The sequence below is a fragment of the Hemibagrus wyckioides genome, linkage group LG17 (genome assembly GCF_019097595.1).
Source record: "Hemibagrus wyckioides isolate EC202008001 linkage group LG17, SWU_Hwy_1.0, whole genome shotgun sequence".
Lineage (NCBI taxonomy): Eukaryota > Metazoa > Chordata > Actinopteri > Siluriformes > Bagridae > Hemibagrus > Hemibagrus wyckioides.
In genome coordinates, this window is record NC_080726.1 from 24,172,168 (window position 1) to 24,199,134 (window position 26,967).

General features: G+C 40.6%; 2 protein-coding genes across 2 annotated transcripts in view; both read left to right on the forward strand.

Annotated features, from left to right (window-relative positions):
• Positions 1-264: 264 nt before the first annotated feature.
• On the forward strand, positions 265-3,563 carry txndc17 (thioredoxin domain containing 17). The gene is made up of 4 exons (XM_058413263.1): positions 265-518; positions 1,029-1,110; positions 3,088-3,163; positions 3,290-3,563. The coding sequence occupies exons 1-4, from the start codon at positions 374-376 to the stop codon at positions 3,356-3,358; spliced, it is 372 nt and encodes a 123-aa protein (XP_058269246.1). The 5' UTR covers positions 265-373; the 3' UTR covers positions 3,359-3,563.
• Positions 3,564-6,155: 2,592 nt separating this feature from the next.
• Positions 6,156-26,967, forward strand: part of nxn (nucleoredoxin) — a 68,892-nt gene continuing 48,080 nt past the window's right edge. Inside the window, exon 1 of the mRNA XM_058413261.1 lies at positions 6,156-6,661. Within this exon, the coding sequence (XP_058269244.1) occupies positions 6,353-6,661 (309 nt within the window). The 5' untranslated portion in view covers positions 6,156-6,352. The remainder of the gene's footprint in view (positions 6,662-26,967) is intronic.

Consider the following 26,967-nt stretch of genomic DNA (forward strand, 5'->3'; position numbering starts at 1 on the left):
GTTCTTTGTTTTGACCTCAAAACTCCAACTTCAGAGGATTACATGAGGCGGAACCTGAAGCGGTTTATTATGAAAAAGAACGGATTTCCGGAAGTTAATTCGGGTTTTTTTTTTTTTTGTGTATCCGTGTTCACGTTGAAATAACTCTCTGCTCCCTCTCACAGTGCACTACATAGTGTCTGAAGTGCCCGAGCCTGTGCGCCCTATCTAGTGCACTACACACGACACAGTGAGGTATTTGCGATTCGGTCTGGTTTGATTCATCACATGTTCATTGAGTCATAGATACAGTGAGTGTGTGCGGAACTACACACAGACTTTAACCTCACATTTACTGCAGATTCATTAAACAATCTCCTGCGTGTTTATTAACATGGCTCACTATGAGGAAGTCAGTGTCCGCGGTTATGAAGAATTTTGTCAAGCCGTGGCTGAGAGAAAGGGAAAAGACGTTTTTGTGTACTTCAGTGGTGATAAAGATGAGCAAGGGGAAAGCTGGTGTCCAGACTGTGTGAAAGGTGAGGACTTAACAGCTGATATTTCATGATTTCTGCTTGGAATTGTGCTGCTTTACAGGAAGATGAGGAGGTTGTACAGGCCACATGGTGAATGCTTGTTGTTCAAACCGGTGTAAAGGAGGGATGGAAGGAACTTATATATCTTCCTGATCTATTCTAATCAAACAGCAAGTCAGAAACAAGTCTGATAAAAACCTAGAAGAAAATCTTCATCTTCTTCTCAGGGAGTTTTTCTTTTCCACCATCACCTCATAGCTCATTAGGCATCTAAATGTTTCTGCTTTGTCAAAATATTTATAGTTATCAGCACTATACAACAGAATTGTGACATCTAAACATACAACATGTTAACGTAGTGTTGCTAAGCAACAGGCATCTAGAGTGCCTAGTATCCCTCTTTCCATCATTTATTAGCCTTTAAAGTAAGGATCATTCTGGTTAAGTTCAACAGCAACTGATGAATATTTGCCCTCTATTGAAATACAAATGTTTGTCTCTTCTTGCCTCCAGCTGAGCCTGTGGTTCGAGGGCAAATGGCTCATCTTCCTGAAGGCTCAGTCTTCATTTACTGTCAAGTCGGAGACCGGCCATAGTGAGTTACTTGTTCGTAGGTAGTGAATTATTTTATGTTGCATAATATTCAACACACGTCCTAACTATCGCTGCACCCCGGGGACCACAGATTTTGGTGGGGAATGATGACATTAATGATGACTATCTTCAAAAGTGTAATACCGTAATGAACAGTTGAGAGGAGACTGTATACAGTCTGGCAGATACAATTAGATCAAATCAAGCTTTAAGTAAAATTCTTAGCCTCTCAAAAAGTCTTGCATCTAAGCTCTGAAAGTTTGCCATTGGAAAGAGGAAACGCATTGTTCTTATTCTTTCATAGTCTTTATAAATAAATACACATTTATTTACGATGTATGGACATCATTCACTCCTATTCCTCTCACAATCTTTGCAATAGTTCGTAAAATAAAAATGTTTTTTACATCATAAACACATTATTTGCTATAAAACAGGAGCTTGGTAGCCACAGCTTATTTCTAAACTAGCCCAGTTTGTTGTAAAACTGCACACCTGGCAACCCGGTCATTACCCAGTCCTGATTGCTGTTCCTCCCCTGAGTATGGGGCAGCGTGATACTTGCCCCACCAGGCCTCTATTTGGGCTTGTTGTGGTTTTCATTGTTGACCACTAGGAGTAATAATAACTCTATGGAAATTAATGTGCACAACATCTGGAAAGGTGAGGAAAAAATGGTCATATATCTGTAATATAGCAACTTTGCTTTCTTGGTCACTTGAAAGAGGTCAGTAGTATTTGATTGAAATTTATGTGTGGAGTTGTGAAAGAGCTATACATGCTGCGCTCCAGTTATAAATACAGACTATTTGAATTATAAGCAAATAATTACAAATGAATGATCTTATCTGTTAACATTTGGCGACATTGATAAGAATAACTTAATTGCACATAATGAACAAGAGAGATTACTAGAGATAAATAATGAACAATGTTTAGATTACTACTACTAATAATAATATTCTTAATCATTATAATGATTATATTATATCAGGCATAACATTATGACCACCTGCTTAATATTGTGTTGGTCCCCCTTTTGCTGCCAAAACAGCCCTGACCCATCGAGGCATGGACTCCACTAGATCCCTGAAGGTGTGCTGTGGAATCTGGCACCAAGATGTTAGCAGCAGATCCTTTAAGTCCTGTAAGTTGCAAGATAGAGCCTCCATGGGGGCCTCTTACAGGATTTAAAGGATACGTTTGATAGATACTGACCACTGCAGACCGGGAACACCCCACAAGAGCTGCAGTTTTGGAGATGCTCTGATCCAGTGGTCTAGCCATCATAATTTGGCCCTTTTGGTCAAACTCGCTCAAGTCCTTACACTTGTCCATTTTTCCTGCTTCTAACACATCAACTTTGAGGACAAAATGTTCACTTGCTCCCTAATATATCCCACCCACTAACAGGTGCCATGATGAGGAGATCATCAGTCTTATTCACTTCACCTGTCAGCGGTCATAATGTTATGCCTATATGATATATAATTGTATATCATATATAATACAACACTGTTACCAGATACAACTTCTTGAAATGAACCCACAGGACCGTATACTTGTATGCAAACTCACTGTGGAACCTAACTGGCAATCAGCTCATCTATTTCTATTTAGTCAATTGTAATATTAAATAAAACAGATCTGCTAATAGTGCTGAATGTAAGGTTCCTTTGCAGCTAAAACGCAGCTCAACAAGCCAGGTATAGGTAAACATGTAGCAGAATGTACTGTAATGATGTGGAATAAACACATTTATTAAGATCTAACCAAAAATAATCAAAACATAAAACCTTCTAGTGAGTTAGAAAATATTCATTTCTCATTGTTGTTGTCAGTCACCCATCTCTGGCTCCTACTGAATCCTACTGAATTTCCGATTGTTACTCAAATTAAATATGCATTCAGTCTTGTGTACACGTTAGATGTATGGAAAGTACTCTTTCAGTAAAAATTATCCTTCTCCTTCTTCAAGCTGGAAAGATCCAAGCAATGATTTTAAGAAGACTCTGAGACTGACCGGAGTTCCTACTCTCCTACGCTACGGCACAGTAAGTATTCTTCCTTCTCAGGGACCTGATATCAAATCTGGAATAATTGCTGTTGTTTTAACATTATGTATAATGATGCTGTGGTGTGTGTGTAAATAACGAGAACGTCTTATACGCTTCCTGTAGCCTCAGAAGCTGGTGGAGGAGCAGTGTTTCAGTACGGACCTGGTGCGCATGATGTTCACAGAAGATTAGTGCTATGTTAATGCCTGGTGTTTTATTTACACATAATGACAAAACCAATTTATTTGATTTCACATTGTTATTTTTTCAGTGTTGTTATAATATGACATAATATAACATAATATGATGTTCACTGTAGTTTTCACGAAATAGTAATGCAACCATAGGATGTCATTGTTGTAACTGTGCACAAAATTAAATGCTTATAAACATGTCAGGGTTAATGGTACTGTTCTCATTTTTATTTTACTGGTATGTTAGACATAAACCGATCAGGCATAACATTATGAGCAGTGAGAGGTGAAGTGAATAAGACTGATGATCTCCTCATCATGGCACCTGTTAGTGGGTGGGATATATTAGGCAGCAAGTCTACATTTTGTCCTCAAAGTTAATTTGTTAGAAGCAGGAAAACTGGACAAGCGTAAGGATTTGAGCGAGTTTGATGAAGGGCCAAATTGTGATGGCTAGACCACTGGATCAGAGCATCTCCATAACTGCAGCTCTTGTGGGGTGTTCCCGGTCAGTATCTATCAAAATTGGTCCAAGGAAGGAACAGTGGTGAACCGGTGACAGGGTCATGGACGATCACGGTTCATTGATGCACATGGGGAGTGAAGGCTGGTCCGTGTGAGCCGATCCAACAGACGAGCTACTGTTGCTCAGATTGCTGAAGAAGGTAATGCTGGCAAGCATAAGGATTTGAGCGAGTTTGACGAAGGGCCAAATTGTGATGGCTAGACCACTGGATCAGAGCATCTCCAAAACTGCAGCTCTTGTGGGGTGTTCTCAGTCTGCAGTGGTCAGTATCTATCAAAAGTATCATTTAAGTCTTGTAAGTACCCACAGAGGACACACCTCACAACTTGTTGGCTGCTAACATCTTGGTGCCAGATACCACAGCACACCTTCAGGGATCTAGTGGAGGCCTTGGCTCGATGGGTCAGGGCTGTTTTGGCAGCAAAAGGGGGACCAACACAATATTAAGCAGGTGGTCATAATGTTATGCCTGATATAATATAATCATTATTATGATTAAGAATATTATTATTATTAGTAGTAGTAATCTAAACATTGTTCATTATTTATCTCTAGTAATCTCTCTTGTTTATTATGTGCAATTAAGTTATCAGTGTATACTAAAAAATGCAACACTGCAAAATTTACAAATGTACAGCAAGTTACATAGTCCTGTGTTTAGTCTGTTACATGTTCAGATATCATGAAAATGAGTTTGTTTAAACTTTTAAACGACTAAAGCATCCCAAAGACACGAAGACAACAATCATTGGAATTGTAAGAGCATAAATTATGAAATGATTTGTGATGAAAAATGAGTCCAAATACCTGGTCCAAAAACATGCTTTGAGGGGAAAAAAAGGTGACTGATGTCGAGCTCTGCAATGAGCAAAGTAATGTTTGAACAGAATAAATGAATGAATAAATGAACAGAAATTGTATGTTAAAAAAAAAATTGGTGAAGAAAATTCTAAATCAACAGAATACATTAATCTAATTATACAGATTTAAAGAAAATCCCCCCGGTTTTGATTCCAAGCTTGGGAAAGGATCCACTTCACATGTTCTCCGCATGCACATGCAGGCTAAATTGCCCTTAAGTGTGATTGAGTGTGAGAACGTGTTCACATAGTGCACTGCATTCCATCCAGGGTGAATTGTCCAACCTTTGCCCCGGTGTTCCTGGGACCGACTCCAGATCCTCTATCCTGATGAGGAGAAAAGATGAATGAATGGTGCTCCTACAGGTTCTCCTCGAATGGGGCAAGATGATGAGAAAATTGACATGCTAGAGTAGGAAAAAGTTTAGTGCAAGATTCAAGATTTTTTTTATTTGTCATGCACACAGTTACATACGGGATACAACTTTAAGTGAAATAAAAAAAAAAAACTGGCCTATGTCATACTGTGCAATTAAAAAAAACTAAATTAATAAAACTTAGTTATAAAAATGAATAGAAATAAGAAGAGATATTAGAATGTGATGTGCCACGTGTTACAAGCAGGTTCAGATTGTGCAAACATTACAGAATGGAAAGCAATGTATTTAACATAACAGTAAGTGAGTCTTTAAGGAATTCTAATGGATGTGTACACTGGACATGTCCGTATTGATAAGTCTGATGGCCTGAGGGAAGAAACACCTCCTGAGGCTCTCAGTTTTAGCCACCAGACTGCGGAAGCTCTTCTCTGATTGCAACAGGCTGAACACACAGTTCCGAGTGTTGGGTGGCCGCAGCTCTGGTACTTCATTGTCTGCAAATGGTTTACATTAATGGGTAGTGGTGGCTCTCGGTTACTGATCTTAGGGTTGGGGGTTCGAGCTTCAGCACTGCCAAGCTGCAGCTGTTGGGCTCTTAACCCTCTCTGCTCCAGGGGCTCGGGATCCTGTGCTCTAATAACGTGAGAAAATTCTGGACAAGTGACTATGACGCCCGTGTGTGCTTTTAAAACACCCAAATCCCAGCAATTATATAGCTGTTATAATAATCTCCACTCCTCAGGGAAGATTTCCAGTAGATTTGAGAAGTGTGGCTATGGGGATTAGGGTTCAGTCAACTAACAAGCTGCTACAGATGACCACAAGCTCCAGGTCTTCAAATAGCTTACATTACAGTTTCGAACGCACTTCAATTTAGGTGAAGATCCTGGACAGTGCAGTTTTGGAGAAAACGCTGGACAGTGTGAGAAGACTGCAATACCATCTTTGACCAGTAGGTGTCAGCTGTGCAGTGTGTAGTGGAGAGGGCGGTAGCGGCTCCGTTGCTGGAGAAGAGGCTAAAAGCAGAGCGCATTCCTGAACAGCACTCAGTGTGTCCAGCCCTCATGCTTAATACGGCGCTGAAGGCCGGTGTGCGCGCGACAAAAACGTGCAAATAAAGGGGCTCCACCAGCGGTTCGGCTTCCGTCAAGCCTGTTGAGGTTTTATCTCGAGCCAGTGGGTCGACCGACGGAGTAATAAATCGTCCGCCACAGCTCAAAGCGACGATGTCGGAGTTCCTGGTAAGTCTGCTTGGAGAGCGGCTCGTTACCGGAGAGAAAGCCGAGGTGGACGTGCACGCGCTGGGCGGCGGGCTCGCGCTCGTCGGCCTCTACTTCGGCTGCAGCGTGAACGCGCCGTGCCGCCAGTTCAACAGCAGCCTGGCGGACTTCTACTGCCACTTCAAAACATCCTCCGAGCACAAGGACAAACTGGAAATTGTCTTCATCTCGTCCGATCAGGACCAGAAACACTGGCAGGACTTCTTGCAGGAGATGCAATGGCCGGCGTTGCCTTTTAAAGACAGACACAAAAAGGTCAGTATTGAGGGGAGCACGCGCTGATTTTAATCTCTGCTGCAAACAACTGGATTAACATCAGATTATTATCTCTCTAAAACATCACAGGAGTCCAGTGTGTTTATTCTTTAGTCAAGTTCACGAGTCCGGTTATTTACAGCAATTTAATCTTAACAACAATGCGGATTTATGACACTGATTTCTGCACGAGCATCATTTTATTTTATTTCTACTGCAAGTTTGGACTAAATGTTTATATCTCAACTTATGATTTTATTCATACATAAGAGCTTGATTTATATTGTTGAATCAGCACCATTTAAAGTGAGGAAAAACACACTAAACAACACTACACAATAATTTAGTTAAAACCTAATCTAGTATTTAATCACAGGGTCTCTAATCAACCTGAATCCTTCCACAATATCTCCACAATGCGGTCTGTTTAGTGTGTGAACGCAGTGAGCTGTTATTAAGATCGGCTCAGACATCATCTCCACAACAGCACACTGTCTAATTATCTATTAGATTCCTTCAGTAGTGTTTTAAGGTTTAAGACTAGGCCACACCAGGGTGATTTATTTTCTAAAGAATCTCTACGGTAAGTTTTATCACTTGAGTATTTTTATTTAGAGAGAAAAATCATTTTGATTTAAAATAAATAAATAAATAAAAAATCAAGAGCATATGCTAGCCTTGAAATCATTTCCAGGGAATGTGTGGTAACTGCAGGACATTTATTCTTCCTTTCTTAAATACCCCCTAAAATTTGTCTACTTTTTCTAGTGTGAACAGATTTAGATCTCTCTCTCTCTCTCTCTCTCTCTCTCTCTCTCTTGCTAACAGCTCTGATTCTTGTAGTAATGATTTTAAGATGATTTCATATTCAAGCCAAATTCATCACAATTCATCTGTTTCTAACATTTATCTCATCTTCCAAAATCTTCGGTTTATAGAGAGATATCCTTGCAGAACATCTTTGACAGAAGGCCGTGGTGTAGCAGGAAAAATAAACGCGCATACAGTTGAATTCCAGGCTGCATAAAAGCATGTGACGTGTGAACACCAGTTCATCTTGAAGCAGGAGACACGACTCCTTGTGTGTGGTTTTCCACAAAGAAATGCCAATGCATCAATAAGAAGACTTATTGTACACGCTGTATATACACCGATCATTCTGAGCAGTGCCAGGTGAAGTGAATAAGACTGATGATCTCCTCATCATGGCACCTGTTAGTGGGTGCGATTATATTAGGCAGCAAGTGAACATTTTGTCCTCAAAGTTGATGTGTTAGAAGCAGGAAAAATGGACAAGCGTAAGGATTTGAGCGAGTTTGACGAAGGACCACATTGTGATGGCGGACAGACCACTGGATCAGAGCATCTCCAAAACTGCAGCTCTTGTGGGGTGTTCCCGGTCTGCAGTGGTCAGTATCTAGTAAAAGTGGTCCAAGGAAGGAACAGTGGTGAACCGGTGACAGGGTCATGGGTGGTCAAGGCTCACTGATGCACGTGGGGAGAGAAGGCTGACCCGTGTGATCCGATACAACAGACGAGCTACTGTTGCTCAAATTACTGAAGAAGTTAATGCTGGTTCTGATAGAAAGGTGTCAGAATACACAGTGCAGGACGGGTCAGGGCTGTTTTGGCAGCAAAATGGGGAACTAACACAATATTAGGCAGGTGGTTATAATATTATGCCTGGTCAGTGTACAATCTTAACATTAGAAGTGAATACATCCATACTAGTATATTGTCTCAGTTTTATTTCTGTAGCACAATACAACTTCACAGAAATGTACAAATTCAGGATGTGTGTTTAACAGCGATTTTCTCGTGTGTTTTACACGATTATCTCAAAGTGAGATGATATCCGAGTGCCTCCATATTATAACCGGGCACTTGATTCGTGGATGTTATGATTCGTATGCCCTGTGTTAGGACATGCATCTGGATTGTGTGTTAGATTTGCACCGCTGCTGGTATCGGTTTTAGTCTGTCGTCTCGGCTCCGCCTTCTTTTTTTCTGCATGTGTTTACATGTTTGTCTTTACAGACACACGTCAGCTGTGCAGTTAATAAAACCCAGTGGTCTTCTGTGTGAATGCATCTCTCTGTGGAAGCTTCAGGAAAGGCTTAGAGGTTTCACTGGAATGTGGAATGTGGAATTCTCTGTGTGTGTGTGTGTTATAAATGATCTGCTTTTGCACAATGCAGATTGGATTAGTGCTGCGTTCTTTCCTGGCAGATAATCGATCATAATAAGAACTCTTTGGGAATTTAGTCCCCCCTGTGCTTTCGTGTAAAATGTGAGATCCCCCGATCGTTCAGTAATGTGCTCCGGTCGCACCGTGATGACAAAACGCATCTTCCAATTGCTAGATTTATGCGCAATTCTTTGGCACTGTGTCACAATGACTCTTTATACTGCTGCTGAATTGGATTTCAGGGACATGTCACTTTGTTGGAGAGTGATTTTTGGTTTTCTTTTCTGCTCGTAAACTGACAGAATAGCTGAAATATTGTGTTTAGCCGTCTCTCCCCGGAGCTGATGTTTGCCGTGTGGAGAGTGTGTGTTGGAAGTATATAAATAATGGTGGCTTTTTCTTTTTAATTTAAAAAAAAATGTCTGAAGGAGTTGATCGTTCTGGCTGTAAAAAATGTCTCAGGACGCACAAACCTTGTGTAAAATATATTAATATTTTAAATTGTAGATAATGCACTCCTCTACACCCGGGGTGTTAGCCACCATCACTCCAAAATTTTGGGAACTCGCCTCGAGTGTTAAAACACAACTTTGTTATTTATTCAGAATTATTTATTACTGAATTATTTATTCAGTACTTTAGCTTCTCCCCTAACAATAGATCTGATATTTAAAAATATGAAATTTATTTCATTGCTCTTTTGCTGTTTTTTAAATTTATTTTTAAATATTTTTTTTGTGTTGATTGGTTTTTTGTCTCTTTTTGCCATTTTTGTTTATTGTCTGTTGTTTGTTTATTGTTGTCCTTGAGCTGTGAATATACACTATATCAAATAAGAGATGATGATGATAATAATAATAATTTATTTTTAATATTAATAATAGTGACAAATGTTTGTATACAATAATTATAAGATATGATGATGATGATTATTATTATTATGATGTTGAATTATTCTACAGAGTAAAACAGGACACCGGTTCAGTAGTTCTTTCCATCTTCCTGTCTTAAGTTAGACCCGTATTGAAACCTGAGCTGGTTTCTGTATCTTGAGCTCAGTGGCAGCTGGAGGTTCGTGTTACAGTATGAAAACCCTTGCAGAGCTCCTGAGAGTTTTATGGCACCATGATTGATGGACCTCGTGTTCTTATTTGCTCAGTGCTGCGGCTTTAAGCGTGTAGTCTCCGGGAGTTTTTGTTGGGGCAGAAGGGCGCAATTAACACGTTCGTCCATGTTACTGGTTTTACTGGAAAGCTGTATGGATTCTGATTGACTGTGTGGATTGCTTACTGGCCACAAAGCTCTCTCTTTTTCTCTCTCTGGACTCTCCTCTATCTCCTCATTTCTCTCTTCTTCCTAATCTCAGACCTCGCCCTTCTCTCTTCCTCCTCTGACATCAGATGCAGGTTTCCATGAGAGACCACAGTTCTTATCACACCACTAGATGTTCAACAGGAAGCAGATTCATTACGGACTCTGCAGTTTTATTCTTCTACACTGGGAACGAGGACTGCATTTTCCACTAATCACTAATTTCATCAAAGCTCTTAAATGGGTCATTTTTTCCTCTCATGCAGTTTGCTTTTTTTTTCTTTCCCCTTGACGCTGCTGTTTGCAGTAGGACACAGAGTAAAGTGGTCAGGGATGACAGAGTAGTGCTGTTGTTCTGTCCAGCATCAGTGTCGGCGCCCCCCAAAAGTATATGAAAAGGAGCAGACGTCTGGACGGTACTGGGGGAGGCTGGCATTGCCTTACAAGGAGATGCTGCAGGGAGAGCAGATCGTAAATCAAGCGTGGCCTCGAATCCCCTCGCAGCCTGGATCTGCCAGCAGTGTGAAGCAAATGGCAGTTTGGCTGGGTGGAGAGAGAGACGGGGAGAGAGAGAGAGAGAGAGAGAGAGATGGACACACACACGCACATGCAGACGCACACACGCACGCACACACTTCGTGACACTGTGCCCGTCTCTGCCACTCGGCTCTGTTGTGTGGGCACAGAGACAGCTGCCACGAGCTTTTGAGCGGGTTAAGAGCCGCCTGTCATCAGGGTGAAAACAGCTGACATGGACTCATCACATCACCCGGAGCTGCACTGCATCACCACTTTGATGCCAGCGTGTGGGGCTGGAAAGCGATCTGGGTCCTTCTCTACACGCCATAACATGCGCTCACTTGTCAGTGATGCTGAGTTTGCCTTTTGGCAGTGAGTTTACTCTCCAGTGTCCTACTGGGTGATGGCTTTAACTCTTGGTGTGTAAAGAAAGGAAAATCTTAGAGGTAGATTTGTTGTCTGGATGAAGAGATGGTATGAAATAAGTCGACAGAAAGGAAGAAGGAAATAATTATTCAGGGGAAAGAATGGTTGTTTATTATTATTATTATTATTATTATTATCATTCAATTTCTGTGCCGCTTACCCTACACAGGGTTGCAGAGAGCCTGGAGTCTATCTCAGGAGCCTTAGGGCACATGTCAGGGGACACCCGGGACAAACGCACACAATATGAACAGTCAGTCAGTGGACAATGTCTTTGTCCTGGGGAGGACACTTTGAAGCACAGGCAGGAGTCAAACCACCAGACTCTGAGGTGCGGGGCTTATTATTACTATTATTACATACATTATATACATAACTGTGTTTTATTGGAAAGGTTTCATACTTTAAATCAGCATAAAAAATAGTTTCCTTAATTCTCAATGATTCTCGAAAATGACTCTTGGAAAAGAACAAAACTGGTGTTAGGAAGTTCAACCGAAATCTTTCTGGAAAGGTGCTAACAATGTTATCCTCGCCTTCCCAGCATGGTGATGACTGAATTTAGTATCAGGTTGTTTGTTTGACCCGAGCCGTGACTGGCTGACCTTTGCTGAAGGTTTAGATGCCAATCGTTTAGAAGGCATTTCACCATAGTGTGTGTGTGTGTGTGTGTAGAATACCTGATGAAAGCAGATTCCCAAATTTCCCCCAAACTGCCTGCCTGCCTGCCCCTGGCTACACTTCACTCAGATTCATTTAGAGCCCACGACGTCCCATCTGAATGAAATCACTGTAAGGCTGTGAGCCGAGACAGCTGGAGTGTGCTCGTGCCATGTCTGGAAGGATAGAGCGAGACATCTTCCCCACGCTTCGGTTTACTTATTTAAAGCTCCTGGAGGGCGGGCAGAAGAGCGTCTGCTGGCCATGCTGGGGAACTTAAACAATAGCTGTGAAGCTGTGACCTCGGGGCAAACTGGCCGCCCAAGGAGAGATCAGATTGTAGTTGAAGAGAAGAAGCTGCTGCATTGCTTAGCTTGCGATCTGATGAGCAGCTGATAACGGAAACCTCTAGGCCTGGACATGGCTCAGCCTAATAGACTGTAACATCCGCTCGAGGCTTTCTTTTTAAGCCACTGACGTCAGAACTCTATGATCATCAGGAGAGGTTGGATTATTCTAAATTACCGCAGATTTTCTGCATATTTGGACAAGACCTGATCAACTGAAGCCCTGTTCCATTCACGTGTGTCGAATACAGCTCTCATAGAAAGCCATTACATTTACAGCAGACGCCATCATCCAGAGAGACATACAAAAGTGTTTTTAAGTCACTGAACATATCAATAGTGAGTATCAACCATGAGTCCAAAACTTTTTTGGGAGGAAATATAGCACACAGAAACAATTTTTAAAATTTTATTTATTTATTTATTACATTTTTATGTTGCTTATTTTAGATATTTTGTTTTACATATTTTATATTACACATTTTATGTATTTTATTTTACATTTTATTTTTCACAGTTTACTTTTTTGTTGTACATATTTTACATATTTATTTTACATATCTTATACAAATTACTTTTTTAGTTTTACATATTTTATTTTACATATTTTACACAGTTTACTTATTTTACATATTTTATTTTTTAGTTTTACCTATTTTATTTGACATTTTACACATTTTAATTATTTTATTTTACATATTTTACACAGTTTACATTTTGTTTTACACATTTTAATTATTTTATTTGACATTTTACAGTTTTTTTGTTTTACATATTTTATTTAAAATATTTTGAGATATTTTTCTCATTTCCTATGCCTCTTTACTGCTCAGAGTTAAGAAGAAGAATCCCGTGCTTGCAGTCTCACCAATTCAAGAAGTTTTCCACAAAACCACGAAAAAAATTCTGCGAGTGGTGTCGCAAATTTAGAAAAAAGCCGCAGCAAAATCGAGCATTTTTGGCTGCAGTATTCACAAAACAAAACCCCTGGAAGGATTCAGAGACGAGCTGCAGAGGAAACTGACCAGATTCATTTCCTTTTTTATTTTAAACTTTGTCTAGTTTTCTGGAGCTCTTTTCCCCAGAGCCTGTTAAGACCATGTGCTCCATGTGTTTGAATGATGCTTTGAGGATCAGCATATTTGATTAGAAGCTGCGTGAAATCAGCTTTGCCCAGCTGCAGTGTGTGTGTGTGTGTGTGTGTGTGTGTGTGTGTGTGTGTGTGTGTGTGTGTGAACCCATTAACCTTTTAGGGCCTTGTTCCTCTGATTGCTGCCTGTTGCAGATCTCCTACTATTTCCTGCTTAATAACCCCGTAACAGCTTCCAAGCCTGAATCCTCGCCGCCACAATCTCCTTGGTTTCTTTTTTGGTTTCTTTTATTTTAGCTCTCAATTAGATGTTGCTTTTTTATTCCATGTTCTCTAAGTACCCTCGTTAAACCACATATTCTCGAAAGGTTTTTACAAAAGACCAAGTCGAGGTTAGATTTACGGAAAAATGAGCGCCGGATGGGAGGAGTGGGATTACATGCACGCGGGATCGAGCTAATTCACACACGCGCCCGGGGGGTGGGTGAGCGTTAAAGTACCTTGAGGGTTCAGTGTGTAGATTTCCATGTGACAGATTTGTAATAAGTCAGTAATGTGTTCTGGCTACATTTCGCATTTCCACATAATCATGGACTCCAGGTAATGGAGAAGATTAAAACGGAATAATTTTTTAAAAAATAATTAGCTTTTTGTTTTATTATTCGGAATGATTTGAAGTGAAACAATGACAAGGACTGAAATACATTTCTTCACCAGCGGAGTAAAATCTCAACAAAAAAAAAAGCATTTTTTAAAATATCAATTAAATTAATTAATTAATCATTAATTAATTTACTTATTAATTTATATTCTTTAATTGAATATTTGTTTTGTGTTTTTCAAATAATAATAGTAATATTTTTTAAAAATTTTATTAAAAAAAGTTTTATTATTATTTTATAATAATTTTTATCTGCTGTTATTTAATAAAAAAAGTTCAAACTGCTTGCTTTTTCCTCCTGTTATTTTTAGCTAATTTTTCGTTAAACCCACAGAATTTTTTCACAGATGTAATCTTCTGTAATCCCTTTGTGTGAATTGTATCCCTGTTCCCTTTGTAGATTAAATCCCATTACGGCATTTTGGAGCTTTACTTCCGCATTAAAAAAGAAGAAAGAAGGAAAAACTGTTTCCTTCTGAGTTCACAAAGCCATCGCAGGAGTGATTTTTTTTTTTCTTTAATGAAACCTTACACCTTTGTTTATTCCTAAAGCAGGTTCTCTGTGGTACATTAGACGCACAGAGAGGAGTTAAGTCGGGGTCAGCGTGTCACAAACGTCTGGCTGATTCCTCTGTGGTGAAACGCAGCACAAATACACCGCTGTGTGCTAGCGGCTAGACGCCTGGCGCGTCGGTGTCAGATCTACGGCTCGTCTGGCGGGTTAAGGCGCGAGATATTTACTCATCGTGTCTCGCTGCCACGCAGAAACGGCGATGTGAGACAGTTTTGTGTTGAGAGTTCAGCTTCAGGTGCTTTACCGTCACTGCTGGAGCTGTAACTCCAAGAACCAGTGAGGGGATGTGACTGAGAGGATGGAGGAAAAGAGAAGAAGATCTCAAATCCGTAGTGATGGCTAGATGTGGGTGTGTCCATCAAAGTGACAAACCTGAGAACTTTATGTAAATATGGAGTGATTCGGAGCAGTTACTACCAATGGGGTAGAGCGACGTGATCCGTGACGAAGATCAACACCGCCTCTCCTTCATCTAGATGAATTTTTATACACAAAACTCAAATCTCCCTCCAGAATGATTCATTTTAGTGGCACATGGAATGCTAGCTGCTCCATCCACCGGTTACTATGGCAACCATAAAAAATTGGAAAACGGAGGTCGACATTAACGCGCTGGCTGTTTCCATAGAAACAGATAACTGACCGGGACATGCATGATGGACATGGCACGTCGTTTAAGACTAAAAATAAAGGGATCGAGAACCATGATGACGTTTAACATTAAAAAGTGTTTAAGCTCGGGGATTAATAGAACGTTAATGGAAGGAGTCTCCAGTGTTAGAGAGTCTTCAGGACAGAGGTCTTGTGAGGTTTATTTATCTAGCATCAAGAGAGAGAAAGAAGAGAGGCTGGTGTAAGATACGTGATGATAACATTTGTGGACCTTCTGCAGTATGATGTCATTTTGTAGCTTATAACTTCACAATGGCAGACTGTTGGGGTAAGAAAGGGAATAAAACCCCTCTCACACATCCCTTAGTGATTGTTTTTTTTAATCCCCCAGCATTTGCACACATTATCTATCAAAGGATTTACATGTAACCTGAGCACAGAATGTGAAACGATCTTAGTTGTAAAGAAAATGTTGATCCAAATGTGTGTTCAAGGATAAGAATGTTAAAGCCCAGGTTTTATTAGACGCTGTTGTTCTGCCCTGGAGGTATCTAGCTCTTACCTTTTCCTTCTTCAGCTCCATAAATTGCCAGTTGCACAGAGTGGGTGGTGGATGACCTGCTGTTTACAGACTGACGCTGCAGATGTGACTAATGCCACAGCAGCACTGTTTCTCCTGCAGCGTATTTAAAAGCATTCTTCAGCAAATGTCAGTCCCTCCAGGATTCATCAGGTTTTTTTGTGGCCAAGAATGCTGGATTTTGTTGCAGCATTGTATTATTTTTTTTTTTTTTTTTGGGAACTGGTGAAATGGCAAGCAGACGATTCTTCTTTTAAGCTCACACCGGTGAAGATACACATGTAAAGAGTTTCACGTGTTCGGTGCACATGAATAAAAGAAGGTTTGGATTGAGTTAACGCTGTGACCTCATACGACACGTTTCACCCGGATCTGTAAAAAAGTTCAAGAAGCTTTTATTGTCATTTCAACCATATAGAGCTGGTAGTACACTAACATGAAACCACATTCTTTTGGGTCCATTACATTTAAATTTCAGACGCCCTTATCCAGAGCGACTTACATTTGATCTCATTTTATGCAATTGAGCAATTGATGGTTAAGGGCTTTGCCCCGGGGGCCAGCTGTGGCAGCTTGGTGGACTTGGTTTGAACTAACAACCCTCCGATCAGTCCAACACCATAACCATTTAGTTTCTACATCCCACAATACATTTACATCTCTGGCATTTTTGAAGATTCCAGAGTGACTTAGATTTATCATTTCTATACAATTAAGGGTTTGCTCAGGGGTGACAGCTTGGTGGTCCTGGGATTTGAGCTCTGTCTGATCAGCAGTCCAGTAACTTAACCTCTCGGCCAAAACCATGGGGCTACGTACAACTCCGAACTGTTGCAAACAGTCCTTCGGCTGCTTCCTGTTCGCCCCAGCAGATTATCACATCTCGTATTCTTATCAAGCTTTACACCTGATGCAATCCTCCTATAAAAATTCTGACCTGGGAACACCTCAGTGTCTGGATTTGTTCCCTGCCTGGGATTCGAACCTACGCGGAGCGGTGAGAGCACAGGATCCTGCCACTGGAGCACCGGGAACATTACAGCAAGTATGCTGGTTACACTGCAGCATCACCGGTCAGTAACCAGCACAAAGCGCAATAAATTTCTTCTTAATATTTCAGAGTTCGCCTTCATTTCTGCGATTTGCAAAGTCACGACATCCTGGAAGGACTGAAGTATTCCATTTAAATGAAAATGGATCTGGATTCGAACATGCACGAAGATTTGTGCAATTCCTGCGGTTTTCAGAGAATTGAATGAAAGCCTGAACTTTATTTCTGACCTTGACCATCAGTGATTATTCTGCTCATTCGCATGTGGATTGACATAATTGACTTAAGTGTTTTTCACATTGTGGTTGACCATGCTCTCAGCCACAAGAACATGCAGCTGAGCAGGCAGCAAAAATATTGGCACCGTTATGGATTTTTGTGTTTCAAGCGTGTCATATGATACCTTGAATCTGGGCACTCATTCTGATCCAGAACCACTGGCCCGAGTGCGTGCTCGAGAAACTCTCTGAACCCTTCCAAAGCAAGACGAGCTCCTAGTCTCCTTATGTTCATCCTAAACCGCTTTAGGTTTCACACCAGGGCTTGACGCTGTGGATACGTTTCTTACTTTCTCGGTTTCAGCTTCGAGCTTGTATGTCGTATTTCAGTTTTCTCCGTGTGGACTGAAAGCCCAGGGGATGGAAACGAGGTCAGCGCTCTGTGACTGGATGCTCGTCATGTGTGTAATTAGTGTCTTGTGACCTGGAACCTACTGCGATGCAGCCTGCAACTGGAAGGCACTGTGACTCAAGCATGTAATAACAGTTCACTGAAAAGTTTGGAAAGAGATTTCTAAACACAAAACCTATTACCTGGAGTCAGCATTGTTCTACTGATGACCAGGAGTTTTCTTCCCACATTTCCACTTCTGTACAGTGTGACAGCTCACATTTGCAGAAATGTGTAGGTGTGTGAAACATTTCTGTTCACCCTGAGCATTATGAGGAATAATAAGAGCGATTGTGATTATTGTGATTGTGTATCACTCTGATCTCTAACTGACCGACAAAACAATAAGAGAAAAAGCGAGGAAGTGTTGTGTTGATGATCCGGTCAGAAAGACGAGTTCCAGTCAGAAGTCCCGAGCGGCTGTGAAGTGATGGACAAACGAAGAACTTTCACAGACGTCTCTTCATTTGGCTCAGTTATACGTAAAGGATGATCCACAGCTAGATGAGTGTTAAACGAGTTTAATACACAACGTAGAGGGAAGAAGGCACATGGAGTATAGCGGAAGAAGGTTTATAAATGGTTACTGGAGAGAGAGAGAGAGAGAGAGAGAGAGAGAGAATGAGGGAAAGAATGTAGGAGAGGGAATGAGGGAAAGAATGAGGGAGAGAGAACGAGGGAATGAATGAAGGGGAGAGAGAGCGAGGGAAGAGAGAATATGAGAGAGAGAGAGAACGAGGGAAAGATAAAGAATGAGAGAAAGAGTGAGAGAGAAAGAGAATGTAGGAGAGAGAATGAGGGAGAGACGGAGAGAAGGAGAGAAATGAGGGAAGAGAGAATATGAGAGAGAGAGAGAAAGAGGGAAAGATAAAGAATGAGAGAGAGTGAGAGGGAGAGAGAATGAGGGGGACAGAGAGAATGAGGAACAGAGAGAGAATGAAGGAGAGAGTGAGAGAGAGAGGGGGGGAGAGAGAGAACGAGAGAAAGAATGAGGGAGAGAGAGAACACGAGAGAGACAGAGAGAATGAGAGAACGAGGGAACGAGAGAGAGAGGTTTACCTGCGTCTGTGCTGCTTCTCTACTAATATTGAAGCAGTGAGTGGAACTACTTCAAATTTTATTTATTTAATTCATTAAAACGTTCTGATTCATCATATACATTAAACAACTCTCACAAATCCTCCGTTTATCTAATCCCAGTCATCAGACGTCTGAACGCCGAAGCCGTCTCACTCTGTCTGCAGCTGGAACTGTCTGTTACTATGGTTACCGTTGTTTATAGGCAGCAGATGGATTTAGCATGAGGATTAAACTGAGAGGTTGAACTCCTTCCAGCCAATCAGAATGGAGTATTCAGACTATCCCAGTATCATACACAACACTGATAACGTTATAATAATATCCTTATATACCGCTCCTACAACCTCGTCATTTTATTTAGAGTCATAGATAAATATTGATGCATTTGTTCTGATATATTAACATTTCTACAGGATAAACGTGAAGAATATAAACACATTTTTAAAAAAAAATTCCTGTTATCGTTGATATTGTGACATTTTCTGAGATTTTATTTATTTATTTATTTTTTAACATTTTTTTTGTGTGGAAAGAGCCTCCAGTGTTGGCTTGATTTTATTTTGTTATTTATTATATTTAATTATTTTTATTTTATTTTTATTTATTGTATTTATTTTTGTTTTATTTTGTTTTATTTTATTTTTTTCTATTTAATTATTTTTTGTTTTATTTTATTTTGTTTTATCTTTATTTTATTTCTAAATTTTATTTACTTATTTATTTTTAATTGAAAGAGAAAAGAGCCTTGAGAGGACCTGACTGTATTTATAGCTGTTGTAAGAACAAGACCTGACTTGTGTCCCAGACATTCCAGGTATTGATTATTTCCTCATAATTACATTACCTGTGCTTTATTCCTTAACTAATCACATCTGGGCTCATCTTTTTAAAGAGCACTTCTGTTTCATGTAGAATCATTTGTACTCCGTTTGTTTGGGTGTGTAAGCTGTTCAGACACGGCTTGTATGGTTTTTTTTTTATTCAGACAGAATTGCATGCATGCACAGGCCACACGGTCAGACAGCAATTAAAGTATTTTTAACCTTGAGTCATGACCTGTTGTGTCAAACGGGACGATACGACGTTCTTGTCGAGGAAACATTCAGAATACCCGTGTGATTAAAATGCCTGATTTATCTGCGGCCTGAGTTTGCAAAGTTCAGCATTTTTCTTTTAAACTCCTACCATTTGAAGATGCGTGTAATTAATGACTTTCTATGTGAACTGTACTCACGTTCCACACACGTGAATGTAAGACGTCATGATGATGTCACGTGTCCCAAATCTACTGTCATTTAGAATGATCACAAAACTCCTCTCCACCAACTAGAGTTGATTTTGTGTTCATTTGTGCGGTTGTGATCCCGAGGATCTTCTACTGCTCTTCTGATGGGTCGCTGTTGCACTTGATGTATAATTTCAACACTAGGTTAGAAAACTGAACTGAAAATCCACTATATGAGCTGGGTGTGTGTGTGTGTGTGTGTGTGAAATTGTAAAGCTGCAGATCCATGCGCATGCCTTGGCTTGGGTGTAATTGCATGTGTTGAAAGTGAAGTGTTTGAAAGGAGTGCAGTCCTGGCAGTCGGCCTCCTGCCGAGCTCGTGCCGCAGGAGGTCTGTGACTGCACCGAAGCCGTAATCGGCGTTTCGATTAATCATTTTCAGTACAGGTTTCTAACTGATCTCACTGCCGTGTAAAACGAAAGGATTTATCAGCTTAAGCCGATTGTAAGAGCACGAGCGGGCCCATGGTTTCAGTGCCTCGGGGGTGAAGTGTCCAGACGATTAGAGACGCTCTCCTCTCTGTGAGAGATTAGTGATGTGGAAAAGCGTAGCCAGTCCCGTTCTCCTCACTTGTTGGGTTAAACTTTAGGCGGCGTCCTCTGTCCGTGTCCTCTGTCCTCTGTGGGTCAGAAATAAACCACACACAGGGAGGGATGTGAGATGTGTTTTCCCACGATCAGCTGTGTATCAACCATGTTCATGCGATCAGCTGTGTATCAACCATGTTCATGCGATCAGCTGTGTATCAACCATGTTCATGCGATCAGCTGTGTATCAACCATGTTCATGCGATCAGCTGTGTATCAACCATGTTCATGCGATCAGCTGTGTATCAACCATGTTGGATAAAATGTATACTTTAAAATAACGTGAGAGCTCGTGATCATGTTGGTCACATGGTCATGTTAAATACAGCTTACAGGAATTTATTTATTAACCAGGGATTACAGAACTCGCTTTTAATAATATACTGGAAAAACCTGAACACTTAAATACAGATGTGCGCTCTGGATTGGTTGCAATCCTGTAATTTATACAGACTCCACTTTTCTCTCTCACACACACACACGCACACACAAATGTAGTGAATAAAATTCTTCCAACCCGTTTAGAGAATTTTGAACTTTCCACATCAACTTCTGACTCTGCATTAAAGTGTTTCTGGACATTTCGAAGGTGTGTGTGGACAAAAAAAGCTTTTTAAAAAAAAAAAAAAAATTTTTTTAGATATATATATCTATCAAGGTATCTACGTGTAATATAAGGTTCCATAGAAGCATCACATTTCTCTTTTGCTGCTACTTCCACATTTATTCCTGAAGAGCAGCTATGTATACTGCGATAACACAATCTCCCCTAAAACACACCATCCTGTACAGCGCATTAGCATCCTGTGTGGGTCTGAGGGAAGCCGACTCTCGAGACAGAGCTGCACGAGGTCACTCTTCAGCCCTGCGGCTAACACAAACATGTCACTCAGCACCTGTTCATTAATCGGGGGGAAGAGGACCTACAGCCCCGGCAGGTTTGCACCTGAGCTCTAAAGGCCAGCGAAATCAGCCCCTGCCCCCCGGGCAGCATGCATCTGCCCTGCACAGCATGCTCACCTTTCCTTATCATCTTCTGGGCTATGTCTTTACTCTCTCTCTGTGTGTGTGTGTGTGTGTGTGTGTGTGTGTGTGTGTGTGTGTGTGTGTGTGATTTGTAGCTGATGATGGAGATTCGGTTGGGTAAAAAAAGGCTGTTTAAAGCAGTGAAACAGCTGTGCAGCCGCTTTGCTGTCGGATAATTAACACAAGCTGGAGTCGTGTCATTAAAAATGAGCAAATTGTGTGAACCAGGAGGAGGTGGTGATGGGTTGAGAAAAGAGAAATATTTCAAGCAGAAGGAAGAAGGAACAGAGGACAAAATGATGTCAGCGATGGATGTCGAAACTGGATCGCTGGGCCCAACCCTCCCTGTCTTTTCATACAGAAAAGGTTTACGGTTTCATAGATAAAAAGATACAACACAGTACAACAGACACGAGGACAAAACACAATGGTTCATAGAATCGAGGCTTTCTGAGCCAGACTGTACATTTACGCAGCTTATAAATAGACAGTCAGGTCACGATTACACAGAACTAAACAATCCCTAGATTTCATTTATACGCCGTTTCGTTCGAGTTCATGCGTCTGTAACATCAACAGTTTTTTATTTCATCATCCTTATTGTTTAAACCCCACGAAAAGCTTTTGGAGGAGAATCTAAAAGTAGATCAACTCGGCACACCCGCCGTCCGATCCGGACGCAAAAGGACAGATGACAGAAGTTCATCAGTCTCTTGTGGATTTCACCTTTTTCACGGATCACGGAAATGAACGCTAAATCAAGCGAACCCTGTGATATTCTGAGGATCTTGCAGTTGTTCGAAATTACAGCAGATTTTCACAACACGCATTCAGCCGAAGCTCGTTTTCATTCATGTGTGTCGAGCAGGAGTACAGCAATAGTAGGATAGGTCCTAGGAAAGTCCTTTTACATTGTGTGTTGTCTTATTTATCTTTTTTTAAGAGGGAAAATGACAAGAAAGCCAGTAGAGTGTTAAAAATAAAAAAGCTGAAAGGGGCAACAGAAAAGCGTTCGTCTGGAGATCATGATTTTGAGTCAGGATGATGCTTGAGGTATCTGAGGAGACTAAAGAGCGAAAATACCTGTGCTGTGTCCGTTCAATAAAAAAAAACCTTTATTCATCCCCAAGGGGCAATTTAAGGCATGCAGAGTAGTTAAAAAAAGATCAGTGCAAATACAATAAAATTAATAAATAAAATACAATTGTTGTAGGATGATAAATGGAATAAGTCTGTTAGTGCAAAAAGCTTTGATTACACATCTGTATAAAATATCTGTAAAAGTAAACATCTGTATAAAATATAAAATATCTGTAAATAAATATAAGCTGTCTAAACTGTGGAAAGGTATTACTTAAAGCTGAAACAAAAGAAGAGAAGGAAGAAGAAAGTAGAAGACGGTGAAATGGATTGATATTAATAAATAATAAATGGGAGGAGGATGAGTAATCAGTGGGAGGAGTTTAATGCTTTCTCTCTCTCTCTCTGTCTCTCTCTTTCTCGTCAGTCAGAATCTAAGGGATAGATATCCGAGCACAGGCGTCTGTGTGTCAGAAAAAAGAAAGATACCTCTTTCCGCTAAGGGTGTTCCTCTGCCCTGTGATGCAGCAGGAGCAGCAGTTTGTAAAGATGTAGACGCTGTCTTCATGATCTTTTTAGAAAGTGTGTGTGTGTGTGTGTGTGCTTTATCCTTCATCCTTCCTGTTTTTGGTAGATGTCATGTAACAGGGTTAGGTGTTTGTGTCTGTGTGTGTGTGTCGGGGGGGGAAAGGTGGGGGTCATTTATATCCCATGAAAATGGGTTTTATTCATGGGTGCAGCATAAGGGTCTGGGTCATTTAATCAGAAAAGCAACATGGTTCTCTTCTGGCTTTCTGCTGGATCTGTGTATTTTTCAAACCTCCAGTCCTCAGAAAGCAGCACTTTGCCATGGAAACTTACTCAGTGGTATCCTCTATAGAGAATCAATCCCAGCTCAGTATAACAGCTCAGAGACGGTGTGAAATCTTTTTTAATCATCTTTAGACCTGGAAGACTCGCTCTGTGGGGGGAGCAGTGGATTAGTGGGTTTGGTTAGAACGTTTGTCTCGCACCTCTGAGGCTGGGTATTATCATCATGTCCACTTCATCAGTCATGGTATTGTATTCATGCTATTATTTTTTTTTTAATTATATTTTGTCTGTTTATTTTTTTCTCTGTTCCATACAGCAAGTTTCACTTTATTTTATTTTACTTTTACATTCCATTTAATTTCTGTTAAATTCCATTTTTACTTTTCTTTTCCTATTTTATTTTTTATACATATATGGACTGTTGGGGGGGGGGGAGTGTCTCTGTGTGTTGCACTGTGTATGATTGAGTGTGAATAAAATGTGAATTCGATTTGATTGTCAGCTCTTAACTGTTGTGTGTGTGTGTGTGTGTGTTTGTGATTACATCCTATGATGGGTTGGCACCTTGTCCAGGGAGTCCTCTGGGATAGATTTCAGGTTCCCTGTGACCCTTTGTAGGATAAACGCTACAGAAGATGGATGGATGGATGGATGGATGATGCACTCTGTGTCATTTACTCAAACCCCTTCTTTTTCAATTATTGTTTGCCAACTGGTTGTAACTTCTCAGTGTTCCTAATCTTAATGTTTGGACAGAAATGGAAGACCAGATAAATGATAAACTTATGGACATTTGGACTTACAGTTTATAACTTACTCATTTATAAGATGCTAAATCCTGAGTTCGCAGAGTTCCTGACCGCATCTGCTCTAAGGATCTGCCAGATCCAGCCTGATGCTCTATTTCTGGTTGGCGTCTCCTCACTTAGAGCTGCTCAATACTGTTGAAGATGCTCCACATGGACCATCTACCTGAAGATATATGAGACTGCTATGGATAGAACTACTTGGAGACCAAACTTCTGTTGCGGTGGTCAGTTTTGCACTTGGGTCTCCGTCATTGAGGTGTTTTTGTTGGCTTTTTTTTTCCAACAATCTTCTGTAAAAAAAAATCATCAGTCATATGTAGGATCCGTTAGGTGATGTATAACGCTGATCGGTTCATAATAACCATGAAACAAAGTTGGACAACTACCACAGAAACGTCAGCCTCACCATGGAAAACCGTTACGGACACAAAAAAAACCCCACTTATTTCTTTTCCTCTGAAGTCTTAACAGCGGTGATTGTTAAGTGATACGATTTCCTGAAAACGCAAGCAGATCTGAGCGACTCTGCCAAACACAACAGTGTGTTTCAGCAGCCACATTACACCAGCATGAAGACAGGCATACTTTTTATATAATGTCATCAGTGATGAATATTTCAGCCCGCAGTCATGGACTGTTTGACGCCTAAATTAACCATAAACGTTACCATGTTTAAATAAAGAAATGGATAATGAACCCTGATTTATTCTTTTAATTGAAATATCTTCTGCTCAGGACGAGTGCAGAGACTGTCCTGCGGAAAACTGGGCACGAGACGGGAGAATTCACCCCAGGTGGAATACACAGAGCCTCATTAACACACACACAAACAAACACATTCACACACTCGCTCAGACGTATGTGTGTATGGACCGAGCGGTGTGTGTGCGTCTGTGTGTCAGCAGATGTGTACACTGATTTTGTGATTTCTCATTGATTTGCATTTTGATTGCATGTGTAATGGAGTCAAGCTTGAGGTATGTGTGTGTGTGTGTGTTAGAGTGGGACAGAGATAGTGAGAGAGGGAATTGGGGCAGAGAGTTCTAGAACTGTGTGTGTGTGTGTGTGTGTGTGTAAGGAATCAAAGCCACTCCCCTCTAGTGGCCTCCTTCATGCTGCCTCCATTTTCTTCTTGCCCTTTTTTTTGGTTCACAGCAGAGAGCTCTGCCAAGCTAAATATCTGGCTTGGACTCAAAACATGGAATATTTTAGTGGAGAAGAGCAAAGTGCTTTAGTTTGCCTTTTGTGGCCCAGTTGTTGTGGAAATCTTCACCACACACTGCTGTTGAGCTGCAATCATACACTGCTTGGTTCATTCTTATATATATATATATATATATATATATATATATATATATATATAATAATATACATACACACCTGTTGACCTTCGTTATTAGTCTGTATATCGTCATGTTGAATCAGCATGAGGTCACAGCTTTTTAATATCTTATAAACATTACACATAAACAACAAAACCCACAAACAAACTCCAACTCTGCAGCCAAAAAGACTGGAAAGTTATTAATATCATGGTTTGTAATTTTTAACTGTAGAACCAAAAGTACTACATTCTCCCTCAGAGACTCCTGTCTGGGGAATGTTTGTTTTATCCAGACTAGCACAGCTAGCTCCCAGTAATCAGTGCCTGTCATGTTAGCTTGCTAAATTTATAAACTTTAAAATTAAGCACACTCATGTATTTTACACTCCTGTTCATACAGATGTGGTGTGATACCATGCAAGGAAAAGTTATCTTCTTTTTTTTTTTTTTTTTTTTATTATTAGTGGAAAATATGGTGCAGGAATTGCTAATAATGGCTACTAACCTTAGCTTGTTAGCATATTGCTTTTAGCCACGTTAGCATGTTGAATATGCTTGAATGGTGTGGAGTTTCATTTCACAGCAGAATTGTTCATTAAAAATGTGTACAGATTGAGTTATATAAAGTTTATTGGTTATAAAAAGTGGAACAATGATCATTCTCACTAAACAGAAGCTTTTTTATAAATACGACTATTTTAAAGTTATAGCTGTTTTGTTTCAGTGTCACTCCACATTACTGTATTCAATTAATGCCACAGGGCCAACCGATGTGACATGTGTTCTGAATTTAGTACGAGGAGAATTAAACACATACGTCTCTCTCTCTCTCACACACACACACACTCTCTCTCTCTCCCTCTAACTCCCTTACCCTCCTCTCTCTCCCTCATTCTCTCTCTCTCCCTCTCCCTCATCCTCTCATTCTCTCTCTCACTCTTGCTTACCCTCTCTCTCTCTCTCGCATGCGCCCACACACACACACACACACACACACTTACTCATTCTCTCACACACCCTCCCTCATTCTCTCTCTCTCTCTCTGTCCCTCCCTCTCTCCCTCATTCTCTCTCTCTCTCTCTCTCTCTCTCTCTCTCGCACGTGCACACACACACACACACACACACACACTTACTCATTCTCTCTCACACACCCTCCCTCATTCTCATTCTCATTCTCATTCTCTCTCTCTCTGTCTCTCTCTCTCTCCCTCCAGTCTGTTTTCATCATGTTGACTTTTTTAACGAAGACTAAACTAAAACACAAGAAGCCATGTTTGTTTACTGATCAGACCAGAGAGGTTTAATACTCTCTTTAATGTTTCTGAATGTTTCCTTTCTGATGTAACGTCATGAACCCTGTGACTCGTCTGTGGTGTGAAGAGCTGCTTTCAGTCAAATAATGTACAGATGGAAGCGCGCGTGTTTTCCCACAACAGAGGATCTGCTCCAGAAGCCGTGTTGGTTCGTGTTTAGAAAACTAGAGTCGATGTATGACGGAGAAAAATGATGACCGTGTTAAATCTGCATCATAGGGTTCAAAGACTTCTCTAGTCCACATCCGAGCGGCGTTCTGCCTCTGCCCCGGCGCCTGGAGCTGCCCGTTTCCTCCGG

Coding starts and splice junctions, on each gene's coding strand:
- txndc17 (XM_058413263.1), top strand. CDS start 374: ATGGCTCACTATGAGGAAGTCAGTGTCCGCGGTTATGAAGAATTTTGT. Junction 1,111..3,087: donor CAAGTCGGAGACCGGCCATA/GTGAGTTACTTG, acceptor TCCTTCTTCAAG/CTGGAAAGATCCAAGCAATG. Junction 3,164..3,289: donor CTCTCCTACGCTACGGCACA/GTAAGTATTCTT, acceptor CGCTTCCTGTAG/CCTCAGAAGCTGGTGGAGGA.